We start from the raw sequence: 24112 nt of genomic DNA on the forward strand, positions 1-24112 counted from the left end.
AAATCAAATGTTATGTTTAGTTGATTTACTTAATCCTTGACTCAGATAAAATAAGAATGGATAAAACATTAAAATTGAGCTATCATTATTTACACATGATAGCAATTTTTATAAAAAAAATATAAATAACTTACGTTTTCTTTTTTCCACCAAAATAAAATGTTACTCAAATGAAAACATTAAATAAAAATATGTCAAAATCATGCTCAAGTAGTTTAACACTTGTGTTATAATCATAGATAAAAATTTGATCATTGACTTAAGTATAAAATCGTGACCAAAAATACTATGTACTATGTCATGTTTATAGGGTTTGATTCGGTGAAAAAAAGTCACACTTTCTTATCAAACAAAAATTAAAAAAATATTAAAATGTTAAATAAAGTATAAAATTAATTTATATAAAAATCGTTATTATAAAATAATTAGACAAATAAACAACTTATTTAATATAAAAAAATTTAATTAAAAATAATTTTATGTAGATATATTTTTTATTATTATTATGCAGCCAGCCTTGTTGAAAAGGTTAAAGTCCAGTTTTATTTTAACAGATGATTTGTTGGTAACTAATAGCTTATAACTTATAACACTACGTGAAATAACATTTCAAGAAATGCGACTAATCTTTATCAATCAGCTCTGTTTTTATTATAAAAAAAACTCTGAACCTAATTCAACAAGAAGCTAACTTTTTTACCTCACTAGACAGATTCTTATATAATTCCATTCTTCTATGATTAGAGATTGGTCAGTGTTATCTTGAGTATTTGATATTAACAGTATATATATATATATATATATATAGGAGGGTTCAAACGACACCGTGTTCCACCACTCAATAATTTTATATTAAATATAAATTTTGAAAATCCAACCGTTAGATTGAAAGTTATTGAGCGGTGTAACATTTAATAAAAGTTATACCGCTGTCGTTTGAACCATCCTTATATATATATATATATTAAGATTTTTGTCTCTAATTTTATTCCTAAACACCCCTTCTCATTAGCTTCAGAATCCTTCAGTTCAACTCTCAATTCTTCAGTTTGAGAAATAACCCTGTTATAGGTTCAAAGATCTACAAATAAATGAACCCCATAAACAAGTTAAATGTCCAGAACCAGAACAAGTACAGTATAATATATCCCACATTCAAGTAATCTTGAACTTGCCACAAACACAACTGAGTAATAGATTATTTTTATTCCTTAACGCTATTAGCTTCAATACGGAAATGAATAGATAAGCGTAAACTACACTTTTTTTGATAATTAGTTTGTTTTTTGCAGATGTCAGTTTTGTTATCTTCAATCAATTGAATTTCACATGTATATCAACTGGTAATGAATTAGATTCCATATGAGATAACAATGAAATATATACCTGGTAGTACGTAGAAGCTAGAAATTATTTATAGCAATGAAATATTTTGACATGTTGTGGGGAAATAAATACAAAGGATATGTCTATTCTCAAAAATGAAACTGAAATGAAAATATGACTAACTAACGAACAATTTCTGCCTGCAAAATCTTCCAAGTTCTAAGATATGATTCAAAAGAGTGCCTGTAAAATCCATCTACAAAGGGCAATAATTTCTGAATTTTGTTGATTTAGTTTGTAATTTCACCTGACTTGAGACCAAAAGAAACATAGCATCCTTGCCTTGCCTCCTAGGAACTCGTGTAATTGTCAATTGTAATGTTGCTTTTTATTGCTTCTATTCTCCCAAGAATTCCCTTCACTGCTACATCAAATGCATCTTCAAAGTTCTCTAATCTAGAACCTGGATAACGATATATTATTCTTGGAATAAGTCTTATAACCTCTTTTCTCATTGCCAACACTTGATGTTTGGGAACTTTGGACAATATCTCACTGATCGTTACTCTATTCTCTGTGACATCTGTTTGTGGTATGTACACAGAGTAGCTAGAACCATTTTTGGGAAAATGCCACAAATATTGGTCATATGCTGATTCTGGACAAAAGAAAACAGGAATACAACCTGCCAAAATTGAGTCAAAAGTTGATCTTCTAGTGTATGAATCCCCTGGAGGCTGAAGACAAAAGACTGAGCTCTGAAACACCTTTGTAACATGCACAGGATCATTGCAACGATCCCTGGGACCATCAAGGCAGTTTAGAAAATTGCAACTCTTAGAAGATTGGCAATGTTTGATTATCTCATTTCTGATGCTGGCTGATCTACTTAGCCTTGGACCACCTGCAAATGAAAACAAGTAACGCCTTTTCTCTTCTGCCACCTTTTTCTGCCACTGAAAAATCTCCTTATCCTTGGAGGGGTGAAAGTATGTTGGATATGGAATTGGAAACTCATTGTTATATTCAGCAGCAGATTCAATCAGCAAAATTGACATGTTTCTTGCTTCTGGCAAAAGCATCAGCTTGGTGCCCCAATCATCATTGTCATCTGATATTCTATTGAAGTCCCAACGAATTCTCCCTCCAACTAGGAAATGATCCCTACCCCACATTCTTTTCCACTCAGGTTGTTGTGCCAGCCACTTCACTAACTCTTTTGGTGAAGCATCTCTTATTGAGACATTGTAGCCCCCCCAAAGGTACTGACCCACATCAAGGCCAGCATAGTAGGGAACGTATATAGCAGAAGCCAGTGAAGAATCATTGGTCAAGCACTTGTAGTGCTTCATTATGTTATGGAAAATAACTTCAAGTGAAAATTGGTTAGTTCTATACCAACTTTCCTTCAACAGAACCTTCTCCTTTGATTTATCAATAACCTTAAGTCCAAGGCCTAAGTTAGACATAAAAGGGCACATATCCCACCACTTCACGAGAGAGTGACAATCCTTCAGCAAATCCCTATTGAACCTCCTAGGAATATCATAAACATAGACATATTGACCTGAACAAGAATCCAAATTTCTTGTGGGAGAATTTGTAACAACTCCAACATTGTCTCTAACCAAAGGAGGGTCTCTCCAATGCACTTCACCATGTGTCACATTAGTTTGATTGGTATTGGTATAGCTAGTTTTTCCACCATCATTAAAACTGAAAGAAGAATTTGAGGGCTTGGGAATCTGTGCATGTCTTGCACCATTTTTGTCGTGAAGATAAAAGGTGATGCCATGATCACTTACAGCCATGTGATAATCCAATAGAAGCAATGACAGACAAAAAATAAATGAGGTGAGAAACACAAACCGGAGTTTATCAAAGTACTTCTTCAACGGAGGCTTGTCCATGTTCTGTGTTTGGTCTTTTGTGATTCAGTGAAAGAGAATGTGTTTGTCTCTGATGAATGATGACAATGGAAGAGGTTGTGTAATACAAAGTTGGTATATTAATTGGGGACGCCATTAAAGGAATGATCTGATATGGAATAAAGAGGGAAATATATTATTGACTTTGAAAAATATTAAACAATATTCCTTTTTAGCTTGAAAGGAAAAAAGTGAAAATAATCACAAGTAATAAAATTTAATTGAAGAAGCTATTAAAGGAATAAAATCATGGATAGGATTGAATTCCATATATATAAAGTTGCTATTAAACATTCCACAAGCAAATAAAAAATAATGCACAATATGTTTTTTGTTTGGTCACAGTATCTTTCTTTGCCAATATTCAGAGACTAATTTTTTGAGGTAAGATGAAGCAAATTTTTGTTAGCAGATATTTTTTTCTAAGAGTCTTGGAATTTAAACATCTTTTAATCGTTAGAAAACCTCACTGACTTCACAAAAAGACAAAATAAAATCGAACCATCGTTAAAGAAGCATTTGCTATAAGGATTGATTTTATTTTTTCCATGAACATGAGATTCGGAAAGTTAATTTTCAATATTTAATTTATTAATTAAAAAATAACATTTCTAAGAAATGTTTTCTAGGAATTTTTTTAAGTATGTTTCCTTCGAAATCATTCCTATAGTTAGCGAGAGTAAGCGAAAATTCTCATTTTTAAATTAAATAAAAAAAATTATTTCGATAAAAATGTTATATTACATATATTTATTTATTTAATATAATAAAAATATTTTAAAAAATTATATTATTTTTATTTGTCTGTTTAATGCAGTAATTTTTTTTAAGTATCATTAAAATATTCATATAAATTATTATGACTAATTAAATGAATTTTAATCATTCCACAGATCATAATTTCAGAATTTACAATTCTTAAAAATTATGATTCTCATATTAAAAAAATATTCTCGTGTATTTAATGTCTCCTAAAACATTAATTTAAGTTTGTAATTAAAAAAAGAAAGTATCCAGATAGTACTTTTGTCTGTTTGTAGATGTCTAAATACTTTTTTCCATTTTCTTTACCACGTACGTGTTTAAAGAACATATCTTATATCTATATGACAAATGACAACCATACCAATATACCATTACTATGTTGCTGTTTTTTGCGTTAATAAATTACCTCACTCTATATATGGTAACCAAAACACAAGAGATCTGCTGCACAACATGCATTCATGTCATTATGATCCAGATTCTTTTAACATATACAATTAATGTACATATGGTATTATATAATTGGGTTTAGATGAATGTTTATCTGTTAATAAAAATTATCATTTATTTATTATCTAAACAGTCTTCATTGTTCTTTCATAGTCCTCCTAGCAGATTAATCACCAATTTGTTTCAGACACCAGAAAGATATGTGCCACAAAGAAGGGGCATCATATAGGGTCTCTTCTCTTTGTTTAAATTTTAAAAAAGTGATATATTTTTAAGTGATTTTTAAATAAATAGAAATCAAAATGTGCTTGTTTATAATCATAAAAAATATTTTTTAATTAAAATCACTCTCCTTATTATTATTATTTTTTACTTTTCTTCTCTTTCTTCTACAACAGCTGTTTTTTTTTTTTTTTTTTTTTTTTGTGATAAACAAATTGGATTTGTTTCACAAAATAAGCACTCCTTCTCTATCTTTAAAAAGTTTACCCAAATATTTTTTGAGAGATATGTTTACCCAAATATAATGGAAATTACTGATAAGTTATTATTTCACAAAATAAAAGTACTTATTTTTTTTATAAAAAAAAACAGATTCAAAAGTATATATTCACCTATTTAATTAATTACTGATCTCTCAAAAATAAAAATAAAAACCTAGTTTAGCATCTAAATTGTGTTCATTGTCCTTTATGCCTCATCAACCTTGTTTATAAGAGACTGACAATCACTCATGAACTATACAACTGTAGCTACTCATAACTATGACATATCAAATACACATATATATATATATATATATATATATATATATATATATATATATATATATATATATATATATATATATATATATATATATATATATATATATATGCATAAATGATAAATGGAGATTCAATTTTGATTAGGGTAAGAAGAGTTTAAATATAACAACAACAAAAATAATCTTACAAATTAATAATAATAAAAAACAAGAATATATGAAATTTACTACTTTGAATAATGGGATGAATACATTTAAAAATGAAAACGGAGAATAAGTTTTTTCTATTATATGCAATAATAAAAGTATTAACCATAAAAATAACAAAAAACAAAAACACTTCACCTTAACATTTGAATAAAAGACGTATGAGAGCTTCGAACGATTAAAAAAGCACAAAAGAAACTGATGGAATAAGATTTAACTATATATATATATATATATATATATATATATAAAATAGAAAATTTGGAAGAAGTAAAAAATAAAAATAAAAAATAGAAGAATGTGAACATTGATGTAGAAAAAAAGTGAGAATGTTTTCCGTATATAACTATCTAAATGTGGGTATTTATCAAAATATGAATTTGAACTCATAATATATGAGAATATTTAATGAAATCATTTATCATATACATTATCAAAGCCAAATTTTAATTATAATTGAAGAATATCTACAATACTATATTAGTATTGCATGTAAATGTTGTCCCGTATTAACTATGAAAACCTCTCTTTATGGATGGAATAACTTACAATCTCTACAGATTGAATACTGGAAACATCTCAAAAGTCAATATTTCATGTTAATTGATTATAATTAATAATTAATCAGGAGATGTACCATTAGTAAAGGAACACGATTCTACTGTATATATAACATATATATTATATTAAATTAGTGAAACGTAAAGTATCTTGAAGATATAATTATTTTTAATTTATTTAAATTTTCATTAATAATAAATTATAAATTAAATAGATCAAATACATTGTTAAAATTCTCTCAACAATTAATATATTATATTTAATTATTAAATATGTAATTTATCTTCATTAATGACTGCAACTTTGCTAATTATATATATATATATATGCGCGCGTATATATTCTTAATAAAATTTGAATGGTTGCGGCAATTTTTTTACCGTGATATTTTTTTAATCATAAATAGTGCGTCAATTGATCCATTTTTAAAATGTAAAATAAAAAGTGTTGATATATTTTTTCCAATCTAAATTAAAAATATTTTTGACAATTTTTTTAGTTAATTTATTTTTATTTGTTTAAAACTTTGAGTCTTGTAGCTTTTTACACATGAATCAAATAATATTTAGTTTTGGGTTTAAATAATATTTGTTCTTAAGTATAGTAGTTGTGTAATTTTAATTTAATAATTTCAGTCTTTCAATTTTTAATTGAGTAATTTTAGTTTATAAAGTATTGTAATTGTATGATTTTAGTCTTTTGAAGTATTGTGATTATATAATTTTTACTTATTTAAGTTATATATATTAGTAATTTGAATAATAATAAATATATATTATTTAAAATGTGAATGTAAATTATAATATATGTAACTTAAATAAATAAAAAAATTAGACCAAAATCACACGATTACAATACTAAAGCATAAAAAAAACAACTAAACCTTAATTTTTATATATTTGAATTAAATTACCCTCAAAAGTAACATTAATGTTTTACTTAAATTTGTCCTAATTATCCTTGGATCTCTTTAATATTTCTACATACCGATTAAAAATATCATTAAAAAGTGAAAATATCATAATTTATTTTTTTAAAAATTTCTAAATGTTAAAAATGCATGTGAGACATGGAGGGTGCTTAACTAAGTATAGGATATAATTAAAAAAAATTATAAATATATATTAAAATCCTAAAAAGGTCCATATAAAAAAAATCTTAAAAAACCTAAAATTTTGAAATATTACCGAAAGTGGATTTTAAATGTTGATTTATTAGTACTCTTGAGTATCCAAGGAAGGATAATGAGTTTTAATGGTATATCATTAATAATAGTATATATTATTTAATTCATGTATTTATTTAATTTGTTTATTATTATTTTTATTTATTTTATATATAAATTTTAATTTATAAAAATGTAAAATCTAAAATAAAAAATAAAAGGCATTGATTTTTAAAAAAAATAATTAATAATAAATATTTCATACATACATAATTTTAAAAATCAAACCAGTTATCAAATTGATTAGATGACACAATTAAAAGATATAATTAATTATCAATATAAATTTTTTTTTACACTAACAATGTATAAATGATTAACTCATATTAATATCCCTCCTCAACCCCGAATAATATCTCCTCATGTGGTAGGATGCACACACAAAAATGGTACTTTAGTATAAAGAAATTGCTAAATTAGCAAATACCATGGACAATTCTTATATATGTGAATGTTCTTTATTTAAAATCACACTGTCTGTTGGAAGTAGAATATAATTTCTATTGTAACTTCTAATGTGAGTTGAAAACCATGGTATTTAAACTGGTAAAAGTAGAATATAATTTCTAATGTGAGTTAAAAACCATGGACACGTTTTTTATATTACAAATTTATCATCTTTTGTTTTTTTTGGGTAACAATATTACGAATTTATCTAAAACTATAAAAAAAAAGAGAGAAATTTTAAACAAAGATCATTTAATAAACAGAAATTATAAAACCACCTGGGATAGTTAAGTAAATTTACAATCTTCCTGTTGACGACACTTTAGCTACATAATGAGAATTTGTGACTCATGTCGAGAATAAAACTAATTTAGGATATAAACAAACATTGAACTGAAATAAGCAGAAGCTGACAAACTACATTTTAGAAAGAAAAACTAGTGGAAATTTATCTAAAAAGATTAAAGATGAATTTTAAGAATTCATATACTAAAAGCCACAACTATAACAGAAAAAAAAATACTAGAAGCTAGTACATATTGGCACTCTCTAATTTTGAATATATATAAAATAAAAAATCTCATGTTAGTATTAAATATAAATAAATTTTAATTAATTTCAACTTATTTAATACTATTATTCCTAAAATATTATTTCAATTGAGATTGTAGTTTCAATCTTTCTTCTTATTCTTGATATAAAGTTCTAACGCGGAGTAATTTAGAAAAATACTTACTCCTTCTGTCTTATAATAAGTATCGTCCTAGATTATTTTACACACACTAAGAAGAACTAATAAATAGGTGAAAGAAAATAATAATTTAACAAAATTGATTTTATGATTAATCTTCTTTACTAGAAATGATACAACATGAAACCTACTTTTTACATAATATTTAGACTAAATTATACTTTTGATCATTTATCTTAATTTTTAGATTTATTTTGATATTTTTTTAAATGTTCATTTAGGTCATTTACCTCCCAAATTTAGGTCAATTTTGCCTTTTTAATTTTTTTTTTTACTGATTTAAGACTTAAAATTTATGTCATTAGATTCACTTATATAAAAACTATCAAATGCAATTAAATTTCAAATCAAAATTATTATATACACGATGGAAATACAAAATTTCAAAAAATATAATTTCATACTTTTTTCTAGTTGTTTATGAGATATATTTTTCACACAATTTTCATTATGTTTATAATCCTTTTGAATTCAAATGTCAATCGCATTTCATAATTTTCATATAGGTAAATTTAATTTTACAATTTTTACGTCTTAAATCAATCAAAAGTTAATTCAAAATCGTGTTATAAAATTGAAAATAATCATTATTTTAAAAGGATTAAAATTGATCCAAATAAAAGATCAAAATAAACATTTTAATAGATAAAGAATCAAAGTAAATCTAAAAAGAATAAGATAAAAGACAAAAATATAATTTAATCTAATATTTATTAGGAGTATAGATGAAAGAAAAGATAATTAATATTGCAATAAAAAACTAACATGACATTTATATTTTCTTCTATTGCACATTTATTATGAGATAAAGATAATATTTTTCTTATTGGAATTAGTGAAATTAAATTATGTAAATTAACTTTCTTAATTACCATGAAACAATTTTATTTATTTTTACTTATATTCAAAATCAGAGCGAGTAAGTGCGTATAAACACTCTTTTATTAAGCGATCAGAATCCATGTTGAATCTTGGCAGAGACTCCAACAGATTTAAATCCATAAACAAAAGGTTAAATTTAGGCCCTGATCTGCATAAATAGTACGTAAGATACATGGTGATAGGTTCAAAATTCCTTAAACCAGAATCTATGGAAGCAGTAGAGTGTAGAGACCACAGCGTGTTATGAAGTCATATATATTTTATTGTATATTTCTGAGTTTTTCTAAGGTCACCTAATTGTGCAGTCCGATCATATAAAATTATTTTATTCCATATGATTATGTGCTAAGCGAAAATCCAATTCACGGATTATGTCACATAAAAGTAAAGCATGCATATATTACATCTTATTTTCACTTCACAGAATGTCAAGAAACAACCTAAGAATATATATAAAATAGAAACTACAACTTTAGCTGACAGAACTCAAATAAAAATAGCATTTGAGAAAAACTCCAAACATATCTTAAAAATTATAGATGAAGTTGTATAGTAAGTGACAGCATTCAAAATCTGAATACTCTCAAGTATAATAGTCTAAAACTAACTGTTAGAAAAATAAAATTGTTCAGAATTTTAAAGTGCAAAGTCATAATCGTGAAGATATATAAACTCACTACCACGGTACTCAAAAAGATACACAAGATACATATCACTTGGTCAAACATGCCAAGGCAATAACCATGACACTTAAGTCATGCCATAGCCTGTTCTTATTTAGACAAATACACAAACACATATATGTAATCATCTAGCACAGTTCAAACTTCAAACCACTTAAAAAGACACACCAACAGCTAGAAACTAGAAGGGTGGAAACAACAAAATTCCTTTTAAATAGCTAATGTCTAAGGTACACTAGTACAAGCTTACAATAGTACAAGCATTAAGCAATGCACTTCATTAAGCAGCTTTCCAAGATGAAAGTGGTGGAGTATCAGATTCCTTCCATGTAGCTACCTCTTCCGCGTATCTACCACCCTTGACAACATCTGCAGCAGCAAAGGACTCAAGTTCTGCCATTTCTTCTGGTGTTAGTTTAACAGACAAAGCCCCAATGTTTTGATTAAAGTTCTCAATTTTGGTTGTTCCAGGTATAGGGCACACGTCTTTTCCTTGGTGATGAACCCAGGCCAGGGCAAGTTGAGATGGAGTACATCCCTTTCTTGCAGCCATTTCAGTAACCCTCTCAAATATAGTATTATTCTGCTCAACGTTTTCAGGTTTGAATCTTGGTAGAGTCTGCAATAGATTTAAACAAACACAGAAGATTATATATAGGTATCAATGATGGACATTTAACAATATAACAAGGCAATTTCATTAATTTATATAGTGAGATACAAGGTGTCAGGCAGCGTTAATGATATACAAGTGGCACATGATCCAAATGAAGAAAAGTACATCACATTTTTCTTCTCTCTAAGCCATCCAATGTTCTCATTCTGTCATTAGTGCTCTCTTTTTTCATTTTCTTTTCTCTTTTTAACTTTTCTTTGGTCCTTCAATAACTGAACACAATTGTTATATAATGAAGATAATAACTAATGGAGATCACCACAGACAATAAGTATAAATGATTCAACACTAATATTAACAGAGATATTTGAATCATTAATGTTAGGACTAATTAAAGTTGAAAATTCTAGAGAGCCAAGGTTGGAAGTAGATGTTGTCACTGAGTGACTGTGACATTCAAGGGCCTTGAATAATCCAAGGTTCCAAAGCAGTCTAAAGATTTGGTTAAGAAAATGCACAAGAAATTGAAATGGATTTCAGAACTTGTGTAATAGAATGTTTTCTACAAACCTGCCGGTAATCATCCGGAGACAAATTCTCTAGCAGCTTTGTTCCCGATGAAAAGAATCCTCGCCCAAGAGGACTATATGCAACAATTCCAATACCAAGTTCCCTGAGAAGTAAAATTTAAAAGTCTTAAAGTTATAACACATATTGATGCAGTTTTATTGAATCATAAAACATGAAGTTTGTATATTAAATGACACCTGCAAGTTGGAATTATATCTTCCTCCACATCTCTTGACCATAGAGACCACTCCAACTGCACGGCTGTTATTGGATGAACTGCATGTGCTCTTCTGATTGTTGAAGCTGAGGCCTCAGACAGACCAATATATTTTATTTTTCCCTCCTCAATAAGTTTTTTAAGCTCTCCAATCTTACAATGCAAAAGCAAGGGAAAAACTTATCATATTCATACGTCGTCCTTTTACATATGTGAACAAATAGCTATTTCTGATGTCTAACGTAAAGTTCATAAAATGTCCATTACATGTTAAGTACTTGTGCAGATGTCACATGAAGTGGGAAAGTAACACAAGGATAAAATAAAGACAAGAATGAGGTTCATGAACAAAAATTCATTTAATTTTAGTGATTTGGGTCACACTATTTCACTCCTCAAAGACCACATGCTAATATAGTTATAGAGATTTATTGATCATCTATGGTTTCTATGATCTTGTTATTTCAATTTGCCTCAGAGAAGAACGTCAAGTGTCCATGCATGAACACGATAGAAAGCACAATTTGGCCCATTAGTAAGGTAGCCTGAGGAAATTAGCGGTAGAGTGATGATAACCAAAATCTGATGAGTGGTGAATAGCTTTTAAATCAAGAAAAATGCTAGCAACACTCACTATAACACTCTTGCTAATACTTTCTCTATTACCGGTTAAAAATCACAAATTTTGAGGCCTCTTATCACTGAATCCGAAGAGACTAATTTGTGATTTCTAATAAATAACAACCAATGATAAAGAGTGTTAGTAAGAAGAGAGAGTCTCTAGCGTTCTTCTTAAATCAAATAGTTTCAATCGGATGATGATCATAATTACCTAGTGTACAAAGAGTGTAAAATGCACACAAAATACATAGTAGTGAGAACACAGACAATGAAAACAAAAGCATAGAGAAAGAGTGGAACCGTGACTTCAATTGGCACACGAGTATCAATACGATGTTGGTAATAGAGATCGATGCAATCGATACCAAGTCTCTTTAAGCTTCCCTCACAAGCAGCCCTCACATATGTAGGATCACCACGAATCTCTCTTTTCCCATCAGCAAGGTTGATTCCAAACTTGGTAGCCAATTCAACCTTCTCCCTCACCCCTCCCTCCAGAGCCTGTGTCACATGCACACTAGATCATATTAATTATCATATCATATTATATACTATGTATCATATCATGGGTCAAAGCCTCAAAGGACAACTTAAAGCACAGGGCAAGCAAATTGAAAGCTAGAATTGTTATGATGTGAAAGAATGAAAAGGGTAGCAGAGGGTGAGAAGTAAGAACCTTTCCTAGAAGGACTTCGTTGGTGTGAGGGCCATAGATATCAGAAGTGTCGAGAAAAGTGACACCACTTTGGACAGCGTGGTGGACAAGAGCAATCATATCAGATTGAGGCTTAGGAGGACCATAGAATGCAGACATGCCCATGCACCCAAGTCCTTGCACAGACACCTTTAACCCTTCTGAACCCAACTTCATTCTACCCACTTTCGCCATTCCTAGTACTTCCACTAACAGTTACCTCAACACAGATACCACTATATATGTGGCGTTGAGTGAATTAATCTTAAATTGGTCATGACTATGACTATGAGACATGAGTCCTTTATAAGCCATCTAAGTTAAAGTTTGATCACTAAAAATCGGCCAAAACTATAATGATTAGTGGTACGAAACCTATGAAGCAACATACTTCATTTTGCCATATTTTAAACTTTAAAAATGTTATAAAAATCTTATTTAATCTTTGATATTTTAGAATATTCTATTGATACTTCTTATCAGTCATACCGAAACTTAGAGAGAGAAGTATCTATATTTTTCGAAAATTATAAAAATTTAATATAGTTAAATAAGATATAAAAATATACTTAAGGAAAAAAAAAATATAAATATATTTAATATAGAAATACTAAAACACTGCTCTCTATAAACTTAAAAATGAAAACTGTCCTTTTTATGAATATTTTTAGAGAAAAAAAAATTAATAGTTCATATAAAAACAATTTTGATTGATAATATTATTTTTATTTATAAATTAAAAAATATTTTGTACTTTTAAATATTTTAAAAAGTAAAATAAATAAAAATATAACAGTGTGAATGATTATTCAAAGTTAATTAATAATTATTAAAATTATTTATTGTTTCTTTTAATAATTGAGGATAATATTCTATTTATAAAAGATAATAGAGGAAATATTTTTGAGAAGTAACTAAATTGGAAGGTGAAAGCGGGAGAGAACAAACTAGGAAAATGAGATAAAATAAAAAGAAGAGAAAAAATAGTAAAATCATTGATGTAAATTTAATAAGATCAAAGGAGTTGGATACTAAGTTGTAAATATATTCAACCCACAGTTGAATTATTTAAATGATGTTTGAATTTGATCATTAATAAAAGTAATAATCTTTAATCATATTTTACTTATATTTAAGATAAAATTAAATTATTTAAAATAAAATTTTAAAACACTTATGAAATTTTTTTAAGACAAAGATGTATAAAAAAATCTTAAAACACTGATGGAAAAAAAAACTAACAGATAAAAATGAGTTATGTTTAAGTTCTGATGAAATTAAAGTTAATCACCTATATATTATTAATATAAAATTTTTTTATACTAATATTTTTTAATAATATTATGTCATTTACTTATTTAATTAAATAAAATAATTTAAAAAATATAATTAATTATTAATGTAAAATATTTTATATTAATAGTGTATAAATGATTATCTCAATAAATTTTAAGTTTACAATTTCTATACTCCACGGCTCTTTGAACATAGTGCGTCCTTTCTAGAAACATTATGAATTTGTTAAGTATGGGACAATTTCTATACTCCACGGCTCTTTGAGCATAGTGCCTCCCTTCTAGAAACATTATGAATTTGGGTCATTTGGGAATAAATAAATTCCCACTAACATTTGAAAGCTATAAATACTTGGTGCCACTTATTTTGTTCTTCTTTCTTTTTTAACATTAAAATGATACTGGACTTGCACCTGTACTGCTGCGTCAATTCGACACCTCAGTATAAGACACAGCTTGATATTACGGTTTTGCTTTTCTATTTTTCCCCTTAAATGTACCCTGTGTGGTTTCACTTCACTTCTTGCAAATGTAAATTAATTTTTAATTATCTGTTTAGAAAAATTGGGTAATTATATCTATAAATAAATCAATAAAATATTATTTTTCCTGATAAAAATTAATTCTAGCCTAAAATTTTATATAAATAAATGTTAGTAACAATTTTATTAATTAATTAAAATTTATTGAAAATATAAAGTTTAATGAATTAATGATTCTTTTTTATTTATAATTTTTAATAAATTTTAACTAATAAAAATAAATATATTAATGAAAAAATGTTAAAAAAATATGTTATTAATACTCTCATTAATATTAATACATAGTATATAGTCAAATCCCATCACTTATGAATTACTTTTTAAACACACCTATGAATTACTTTTTTTTTTTTTTTTTTTCCAAATTCCCACGCACTTCATCTCATATAGATATACTCATATCACGCAAAGTCAATTATTTGTACATTAATATTTTTACTTTATATTTAGTTTTTTTAGTGATTATTTGTTATTCATTTGCCAATCTTAATCTGTTTTATTTCTCTATATTGCTTTTTAATTATTATTATTATTATTATTTATTTTACACACTGTTGGGGTCCCACCATCATAAAGAGATGTCTCCTCATATATAGGATGTACATATGAAATGGTAGGAAGAAATTGCTAAATTAGCTAATAACGGAATATAATTTCTAGGATGAGATTGAAAACCATGGACCAAGAAGAAAATGATACAATAACATATTTTTTTCATGTATATTACACCCTTGATAGAATATGCCAAAGTAAAAGGCTAATTTCTCTGCCAATTCTTATGATGTTAATTTGTCAGACAAAGCTCAAATCTTTTGATTAAAGTTCTGGTTTAATTTGGTTGTTGGACACACCTTTTCATTGCTGATGAACCTTGACCAATGCAACCTGAGATGGAGTGAATCCCTTCTATTTCAAATTATGCAATCAGAATCCATGTTGGACTCTAGGCAGAAACTTCCCTGACATGCATAAATAGTAAGATACAAGGTGCCAGCTATGAAAATTCCTTAAACCAGAATCTATGGAAGCCACATAGGCCATAGCTTGTTATGAAGTCATATATATTTTATTGTATGTTTCTAATTTTTTTATGGTCACATAATTGTGCAGTCAGATCATATATAATTTTTTTTATTCCATGAATATGTGCTAAGCCAAAACCCAATTCACGGATTGTGTCACCTAAAAGTAAAGTATGCAAATATCAGAGCTTATCTCCACTTCACAGAATGTCAAGAAGCATCTATGGACATAAATAGAAACTAAAGCTCTAGCTGACAGAATTCAAATAAAAATAACATGTGAGAAAAACTCTAAACATATCTTAAAAGTTATATATAAGGTTCTATACTAAGTAATAGCATTCTGAATTTTAGAAATGCAAAGCCATAATCATGTAGATATTATAAACTCACTTCCGCTGTACTCAAAGATACACAAGATATTATCACTTAGGCTAATTTGCCAAGGCAATAACCACGACACTTAAGTCATGCTATAGCCTTTTCAGATGGTTGTATTATTTTATTTAGACAAATACATAAACAAATATATGGAATCATCCGGCAGAATTCAAACCACTTGAAAAGACACACCAACTGCTAGAAACTAGAAGGGTTGAAACAGCCAAATTCCTTTTAAATAAGGTACACTATTACAAGCATATAGTACAAGCATTAAGTAATGCACTTCATTAAGAAGCTTTCCAAGATGAAAGTGGTGGAGTATCCGATTTCTTCCATGTAGCCACCTCATCCATGTATCGATCACCCTTGACAACATCTGCAGCAGCAAAGGACTCAAGTTCTGCCATTTCTTCCGGTGATGAACCCAGGCCAGTGCAAGTTGAGATGGAGTACATCCCTTTCTTGCAGCCAGTTCAGTCACCCTCTCAAATATAGTATTATTCTGCTCAACGTTTTCAGGTTTCAATCTAGGCAGAATCTGCAGTAAATTTAAACAAACACAGAAGATTATATTTAGGTATCAATGATGGACATTTAAAAAGATAACAATGCAATTTCATTCATTTATATAGTGAGATAAAGGGTGTCAGAAATTGACATGAATTTCAGAACTTGTGTAATAGCATGTTTTCCACAAACCTTCCGGTAATCATCCTGTGTCAAATTCTCAAGCAGCTTTTTTCCTGATGAAAAGAATCCTCGCCCAAGAGGACTATATGCAACAATTCTAATACCAAGTTCCCTGAGAAGTAAAATTTAAAAGTCTTAAAGTTATAACTCATATTGATGCAGTTTTATTGAATCGTAGAACATAAAGTTTGTATATTAAATTAAATGACACCGGCAAGTTGGAATTATATCTTCCTCCACAACTCTTGACCATAGAGACCACTCCAACTGCACGGCTGTTATTGGATGAACTGCATGTGCTCTTCTGATTGTTGAAGCTGAGGCCTCAGACAGACCAGTATATTTTATTTTGCCCTCTTCAATAAGTTTTTTAAGCTCTCCAATCTTACAATAAAAAGCAAGGGAAAAACTTGAAGTCATCATTATTCATACGTCCTTCTACATATGTGAACAAATGGTTATTTGATATTTTTCTCATGTCCAACTTAAAGTTCCTAAAAATGTCCATTACATGTTTAAGCACATGTGCAGATATGACATGAAGTGGGAAAGTAACACAAATAAAATAAGGACAAGAAAAAGGCTCATAAACTTGGATGAACAAAAATTCCTCCAATTTAAGTGATTTGGGTCAAGTAGTTTCACTCCTCAAAGACCACAGGCTAATAATATATAGGTATAAGGTGATTTTACTCCTCACCTATATATAATATTATGCTCTTATTAATAGTCAATGTGAAATCTCCGTTGCATACACTTCAATCATGTCGGGCACCACTTTCATGTTGAGAATGATCTGATAATGGATCGATAGTTGATGATCTATTAAGCATTACAAAAATCAATAATCATTAAAGTAGACTCATATTATCTTAGAAAATGGATCATGGATCTAACTCATTCTTTCAAGTAAGACAAGAATTGCTCTCTACTTATATACACTATTCTCCACTTATACACACTATTTGACGTGGAATATCCAACAATTCCAATTTGTCTTGGAGAAGAATGTCAAGTGTGCATGAACTCGATTATATGCACAATTTGACCCAATGGTAAGAGCTAGCCTGAGGAAATTAGAGGAAGAATGATGATGGCCAAAATCTGATGAGTGATGAATAGCTTTTAAATCAAGTAGGATGGCCATAGTTTCCTGAAGTGTAAAAAGAAGGTAAAATGCACACAAAATACATAGTGGTGAGAACACAAAGAGAATTAAAACAAAAGCATAGAAAAAGAGTCGAACCGTGACTTCAATTGGCACACTAGTATCAACAGGATGTTGGTAATAGAGATCAATGCAATCGATGTCAAGTCTCTTCAAGCTTCCCTCACATGCAGCCCTCGCATAAGCTAGATCACCACGGATCTCTCTTTTCCCCCCAAGCAAAGCTGAGTCCAAACTTGGTAGCCAATTCAACCTTCTCTCTCATCCCTCCCTTCAGAGCCTGCAGCATACAAACAAATATGCACGCATGCAAAAATCACCGTAGAAATAAACTTGTCCTGAGATATGTGGGGTGTACTCCCAGGATCAATTCTAATAATGTTTGGCCAGCAGAAATCGTATCATGCATGAGCATATTAGTTCTCAGTTTTCAGAGATTGTCCATAGATATATTATATATATATATATCATACGCATATGCTTGCTCAAAGCACAGGCCTGTGCAGAATTAAACATGAAACAACACAGAATGAAAAGACTGGGAATTATCTTTCCTAGAAGTAGTTCGTTGGTGTGAGGGCCATAGACATCAGAAGTGTCAACAAAAGTGATATCGCTTTGGCCAGCGTGGTGGATAAAAGCAATCATATCAGCTTGAGGCTTAGGAGGACCATAGAATGCAGACATGCCCATGCACCCAAGTCCTTGCACAGACACCTCCAACCCTTCTGAACCCAACTTCATTTTACCCACTTTCGCCATTCCCAACATTTTCCACAACACAGATACCACTATATATATTGGGTTGAGTGAATTAATCTGAATTAGTTATGACTGTGAATGAGACATGAGTCCTTTATAAACCATGAAGTTAAAGTAAGTTTGGTCTCTCTCCTCTATATCCAGGACCACCGCTTCTCTAACTTGTCTCAATCTTTGTGCATGGTCAAATTTTATTATTATTTTCTTTTCAGAAATTGAAAAGTTTGATCTTGTGACATGAAATCGGCCAGAACTATACTGCTCCAAGGAATGATGCACTGAAAGGCATATTTTGGTCGCGTATTCGTATCAGAAAAGAATCACTTATAGTTTTCTATTGGAAAAACCTAACACTTCCCTCATAGATCATTAAAATAGGTTACTCAAAATTTATTCTCATATCCAGTCCAACAATGATAAACCTGAGACATTGTATTAAAAAAAATCCAAATTTCACGTCAACTAGAAATAAGACAAATAAAATGTTTATAAATTTGTTAATTTACACATTTTGATTGTAAAAGGCCTTATTTTATTTGCATCCATGCGCAATGCTAGTTAAAACGTGGTCAAAATCAGTGGATGCTCACATCTTAGTGTTGTTTGATGAAATGATTTGCAATTCCTTGTTTCTGTTCACTTCTCTACTTTCTTTTCTTGCATGACTGGATATTTCGGTTAGTTTAGCATTGAAATAGAAAACATCCATAGTTCTTGTTGTAGATGTGAGAAATTCACCCCATTGTACTCAAAGATTAGCGCTTCTGAAACAAGATATATTACTCAAGCTGATTTGCCGAGGTAATAATCATTCACACTAAAGTAAAAGTAATGCCATATCCTGTTTTTTTCATTTAGATATAAGCATAAACACATAAATGGATTTAATCAAAAAGGGTTATATAGCCAAATTCCATTCAAATGAGAAGGCTTGCCACTCATCCTGATATGTTTCTAAAGTTTTAGCAGCAAATATTTATTAGTATAAGCATTAAGCGATGCACTTCATCATACAGCTTTCCAAGAAGAAAGTGGTGGAGTATCAGATTCCTTCCATGTAGCAAAACTATCCATATACCTGTCACCCTTGACAGCATCTGCAGCAGTAAAAGACTCAAGTTCTGCCATTTCTTCTGGTGTTAGTTTGACAGATAAAGCCCCAATGTTCTGATTAAGGTTCTCAATTTTGGTGGTTCCAGGTATAGGGCACACGTCTTTTCCTTGGTGATGAACCCAAGCCAATGCAAGTTGAGATGGAGTACATCCCTTTCTTGCAGCCAATTCATTAACCCTCTCGAATATAGTCTTATTCTGCTCCAAATTTTCAGGTTGGAATCTAGGCAGAGCCTGCAGCAGATTTAAACATGTACACATAAGATTATATTAGGTATCAATGATTCACATTATAAATGATAACAATCAATTTCGCTGATTTAAATTGGGAGTAAGATACAAGGTGTGTGAAGCAGGAAAGATCCAATAATTCGGATCTGGGTAAGCATCAGTCATACACAAGCAACTGAGCTGATTCTGGCCAAGAGGAGTCAAAAGATTATATTCTTTTTAATGATTTCAGTCAGTGAGCAGTCACAATTACTGTGTGTTAAAGATATACTGGGGGGGGGGGGTCACGACAAATGATAAGAATGAATGATTCAGAAATTATAATACTAGGTATTTTAATCATTAATATAGGACTAATTAAAATTGAAAATTCCAAAGACAGCCATGGTTCGAAGTCAATGTCATTGAGTGCATGCGACATTCAATGACCTTGGAATAATCCTAGAAGCAGTGCTACAGTGTTGATAATGAAAGTGCACATTTGACATGAAATTTTGTAATAGCATGCTTTTCCACAAACCTGCCGGAAATCATCCTGTGTCAAATTCTGAAGCAACTTTGTTCCTGATGAAAAGAATCCTCGCCCAAGAGGACTATATGCAACAATTCCAATACCAAGTTCCCTAAGAAGTAAAAATTAAAAGTCATAAAGTTATAACTCATATTGTTGCAGTTTTATTGAATCCTATAAAGAGAACTGCTAGATTAAAAAAAAGAAAACATATATATATTAAATGACACCTGCAAGTTGGAATTATTTCTTCCTCCGCATCTCTTGACCATAGGGACCACTCCAACTGCACGGCTGTTATTGGATGAACTGCATGTGCTCTTCTGATTGTTGAAGCCGAGGCCTCAGACAGACCAATGTATTTTATTTTTCCTTCCTCGACAAGTTTTTTAAGCTCCCCAACCTTACCATACAAAAAGCAAAAGAAAAAAACTAAAGTCATCATACATTGTCTTTTTATACATATCAACAATTAGTTATCCTCATATAACTAACAATGATATCATCCAGGTCAGTTACATGTTGTAATTCAAATTTGTGGATGTGATGAGTGGGAAAGAACCACACAGAAGAAATTAGGAGAAAAACGATTCCTCTGCTTACAATTAATGTACAGAAATCATTGCTAGCTTTTGTGGTTATAGAATTTAACAGTTATGAGTCAATTGGTTCCACTCTTCTAATACATAATGGTATTAGAGCTTTATTGATGATCTATGAGTTCCATGGCCTTGTTAGCACAATTAGACCCAATGGCATGCTAGACTGAGGAAATTAGAAGAAGAATGGTGATGGTCTAAATCGAATGTATGAATAGCTTTTTATATCAAATAGTTCCATGCTTCATCCATGACAAAAACCCAGAACACTTCCAAACTCAGATATATCTTCGAAAGGTAAATTGGGGTTCCTATATAATACTTTAAATAATATAAAGATGTTGCTCATGGAACTGGTGTGACACAGGTGCATACACAGAAGAAGATAGGGAAAGAGGAGAGACCTCCTGATTCCGACTCCATTGGAAAATTATAGTCTTATAGCATTTTATTCCAAATTGTACTACTGAATTGTCAAAAACCTGAAGAAAAGGGGAATATGGATGTACCAATATTAAACTTTATCATCTAGCAGATCTAGGCTCATGCAAGTGAAAATATTAACTGCCCTATATTAAGCTACAAATATAATTATAATTTGTCTCAAAACAAGAACCAGCAAAAGCATTGAAAAACAGTGGTTCCAACTTGAAAGGCAATACAACAGCAACAAAAGTCTTGACTTTCATAAACTTTTATATGCACGAGGTAGTAGAATCAGAGTAGGTGTGCAAAAAACAAGGTGAGACCAGCTATTGTTAACAAACAACAACAAAAGCCTTATCCCACAAACTGTTGCTAGATGGTGCAACTTAAGAGATGTGAGATGTGTGTGATAGGCATTCCTCTTTCTCGCCAAGTACAATGAAACATGTTGCTGAACTTATTGCAAAAAAGAAAAATGCAAAACAGTACACAAGTGTGGGATAAAAGAATCATATTTTGTCGAGGAGGTCAAGCTCACTTGATTGAGCAGAGTGAAAGAGTTGTTCTAAACTCCTTTGGTATCAAGATCATTCTAATAGATAAAAAAAAAAATTCATATTTTGAAAGTTACTACCCACAATTATCACATGAATTCGGTCAATCATAGCAATGGGTATGACACACGAAATCCTGCTTGTGCAAAGCAGCATTATTCTACATGAAAATTCCATAACATGTGTCAAAGATGGGAGGGTCCCTAACTAAAACCATTACAAGATCAAACTTCCATACACAGTGTCAAACAAATACAAAAAAGAAAAAAAGAGTAAAAAACAAAACAAAAAGCATAGAGAAAGAGTGGAACCGTGACTTCAATTGGCACACGAGTATCAATACGATGTTGGTAATAGAGATCGATGCAATCGATACCAAGTCTCTTTAAGCTTCCCTCACAAGCAGCCCTCACATATGCAGGATCACCACGAATCTCTCTTTTCCCATCAGCAAGGTTGATTCCAAACTTGGTAGCCAATTCAACCTTCTCCCTCACCCCTCCCTCCAGAGCCTGTGTCACATGCACACTTGATCATATAAATTATCATATCATATTATATACTATGTATCATATCATGTATATATGGTCAAAGCCTCAAATGACAACTTAAAGCACAGGGCAAGCAAATTGAAAGTTAGAATTGTTATGATGTGAAAGAATGAAAAGGGTAGCAGAGGGTGAGAAGTAAGAACCTTTCCTAGAAGGACTTCGTTGGTGTGAGGGCCATAGACATCAGAAGTGTCGAGAAAAGTGACACCACTTTGGACAGCGTGGTGGATAAGAGCAATCATATCAGATTGAGGCTTAGGAGGACCATAGAATGCAGACATGCCCATGCACCCAAGTCCTTGCACAGATACCTCCAACCCTTCTGAACCCAACTTCATTCTACCCACTTTCGCCATTCCTGTGATTGGATTACCACTTACCACAACACAGATTCCGGTGTGTATATCGGAGTGAAGTAAAATTTTGGCCTTGACTTTGACTTTGTGATGAGCTTTTATAGCAGTGAGATGAAAAATAACAAATTAATTCTTAATTTTTTGTTTTCATTGGTCATTTATGTCCTGCTGGCTGCAGCCGGCAAATTCTTAATTTTCTAGAACTCACAGTGTTACTTAAAAAGTTGATGAAAAGCTATTAGTTAGTCTAAAACTCTAAATAGTAAATACAATATTAGCAGGCTTCAAATCCTAGCACCTTACAAATTTTTAAATTTACGTAGGAAGTAGCAACTAATGATATCTTTATTTTTAAAATAAAGATAAAATTTTAACTCTTACTCATTTTAAAATAAAGTTGACGTACTTTGCTTTAGACTTTTTTTTTATACTTTTACTTTTAATTGAGAAAATTATATCTTTAAGTAATACTTTTATTTTTTCATTTTTATAATATTATTTATTATTTTTAGTGAATAAAATAAAAGCTTGTTATTATATGTTATTTTTTATGCTCATTTCCCTTTTTTTTTTTTTACTAGTTTACATTTTAAACTATTATATTATTATTGTTGTAAATTTGTAAGGTGCTAGGATTTGAAGCCTGGTATATTGTATTTAGAGTTTTAGACTAACTAATAGTTTTCCAGCAACTTTTAAAGTAAAAATTTGTAATACCGTGAGTTTTAGAAAATGGTTGTTGACTTTGTTTAAAATATTTGTTGCTATGTTAATTATTGTTTTATATTGATAATTTTTTAAATTAATTTTTTTATGAGTTTTAAATAGTTGGGAGTTTCTTTAGATAAGATATTGTTTGCCCCTGTGGAAGGAAGTATGAAGTTATTTTTTTCCTTCAAATTTAACGTTTATTTTAAGTTCTTGTAATTTTTAAAAAAAATAATACTTATTGTCTCTCAAAACCCCTATAAACATTAAAGATAATGTCCAATTGAGTCAATTATATAACATTAGATGAATTTAATATGATATTTCTATTAATAATAATATTAATAAATAAAAATTATATAACAAATTCAGTAATATGACTTTTATTTGACATTTTTATTAATGATATTTAAGTGAAATGATTAAAATAAGATTTTTTTTAATTATAAGACTAAAAAATTAATTTTAAATTTATGGAATCAAAATCAAAT

At 29.8% G+C, this 24112-nt stretch overlaps 3 protein-coding genes and 1 pseudogene across 4 annotated transcripts; all 4 read right to left on the reverse strand.

Moving 5' to 3' along the window:
• Positions 1 to 1260: 1260 nt before the first annotated feature.
• Positions 1261 to 3517, reverse strand: LOC109802868 (putative xyloglucan galactosyltransferase GT12). Its single transcript, XM_029272165.2, has one exon. It carries the CDS (start codon positions 3234 to 3236, stop codon positions 1677 to 1679), a length of 1560 nt encoding a protein of 519 aa, XP_029127998.1. The 5' UTR covers positions 3237 to 3517; the 3' UTR covers positions 1261 to 1676.
• Positions 3518 to 9960: 6443 nt separating this feature from the next.
• LOC109802219 (putative aldo-keto reductase 2) lies at positions 9961 to 13000 on the reverse strand. Its single transcript, XM_020363478.3, has 5 exons — positions 12692 to 13000; positions 12316 to 12516; positions 11375 to 11547; positions 11178 to 11280; positions 9961 to 10610 (listed from the first exon to the last, which is right to left on the reverse strand). The coding sequence occupies exons 1-5, from the start codon at positions 12902 to 12904 to the stop codon at positions 10272 to 10274; spliced, it is 1029 nt and encodes a 342-aa protein (XP_020219067.1). The 5' UTR covers positions 12905 to 13000; the 3' UTR covers positions 9961 to 10271.
• Positions 13001 to 15916: 2916 nt separating this feature from the next.
• LOC145956980 (putative aldo-keto reductase 2) lies at positions 15917 to 19235 on the reverse strand (annotated as a pseudogene). The gene is made up of 5 exons (XR_014433424.1): positions 18362 to 19235; positions 17889 to 18092; positions 16854 to 17026; positions 16652 to 16754; positions 15917 to 16490 (listed from the first exon to the last, which is right to left on the reverse strand). The product of XR_014433424.1 is annotated as a putative aldo-keto reductase 2 (transcript).
• A 129-nt stretch (positions 19236 to 19364) lies between these two features.
• On the reverse strand, positions 19365 to 23015 carry LOC109802081 (putative aldo-keto reductase 2). Its single transcript, XM_020363292.3, has 5 exons — positions 22701 to 23015; positions 22318 to 22518; positions 20658 to 20830; positions 20437 to 20539; positions 19365 to 19919 (listed from the first exon to the last, which is right to left on the reverse strand). The coding sequence occupies exons 1-5, from the start codon at positions 22911 to 22913 to the stop codon at positions 19581 to 19583; spliced, it is 1029 nt and encodes a 342-aa protein (XP_020218881.3). The 5' UTR covers positions 22914 to 23015; the 3' UTR covers positions 19365 to 19580.
• Between the last annotated feature and the right edge of the window lie 1097 nt (positions 23016 to 24112).

This window comes from Cajanus cajan, chromosome 4 (assembly GCF_000230855.2).
Source record: "Cajanus cajan strain Asha chromosome 4, NIPB_CcT2T_4, whole genome shotgun sequence".
Taxonomy (NCBI): Eukaryota; Viridiplantae; Streptophyta; class Magnoliopsida; order Fabales; family Fabaceae; genus Cajanus; species Cajanus cajan.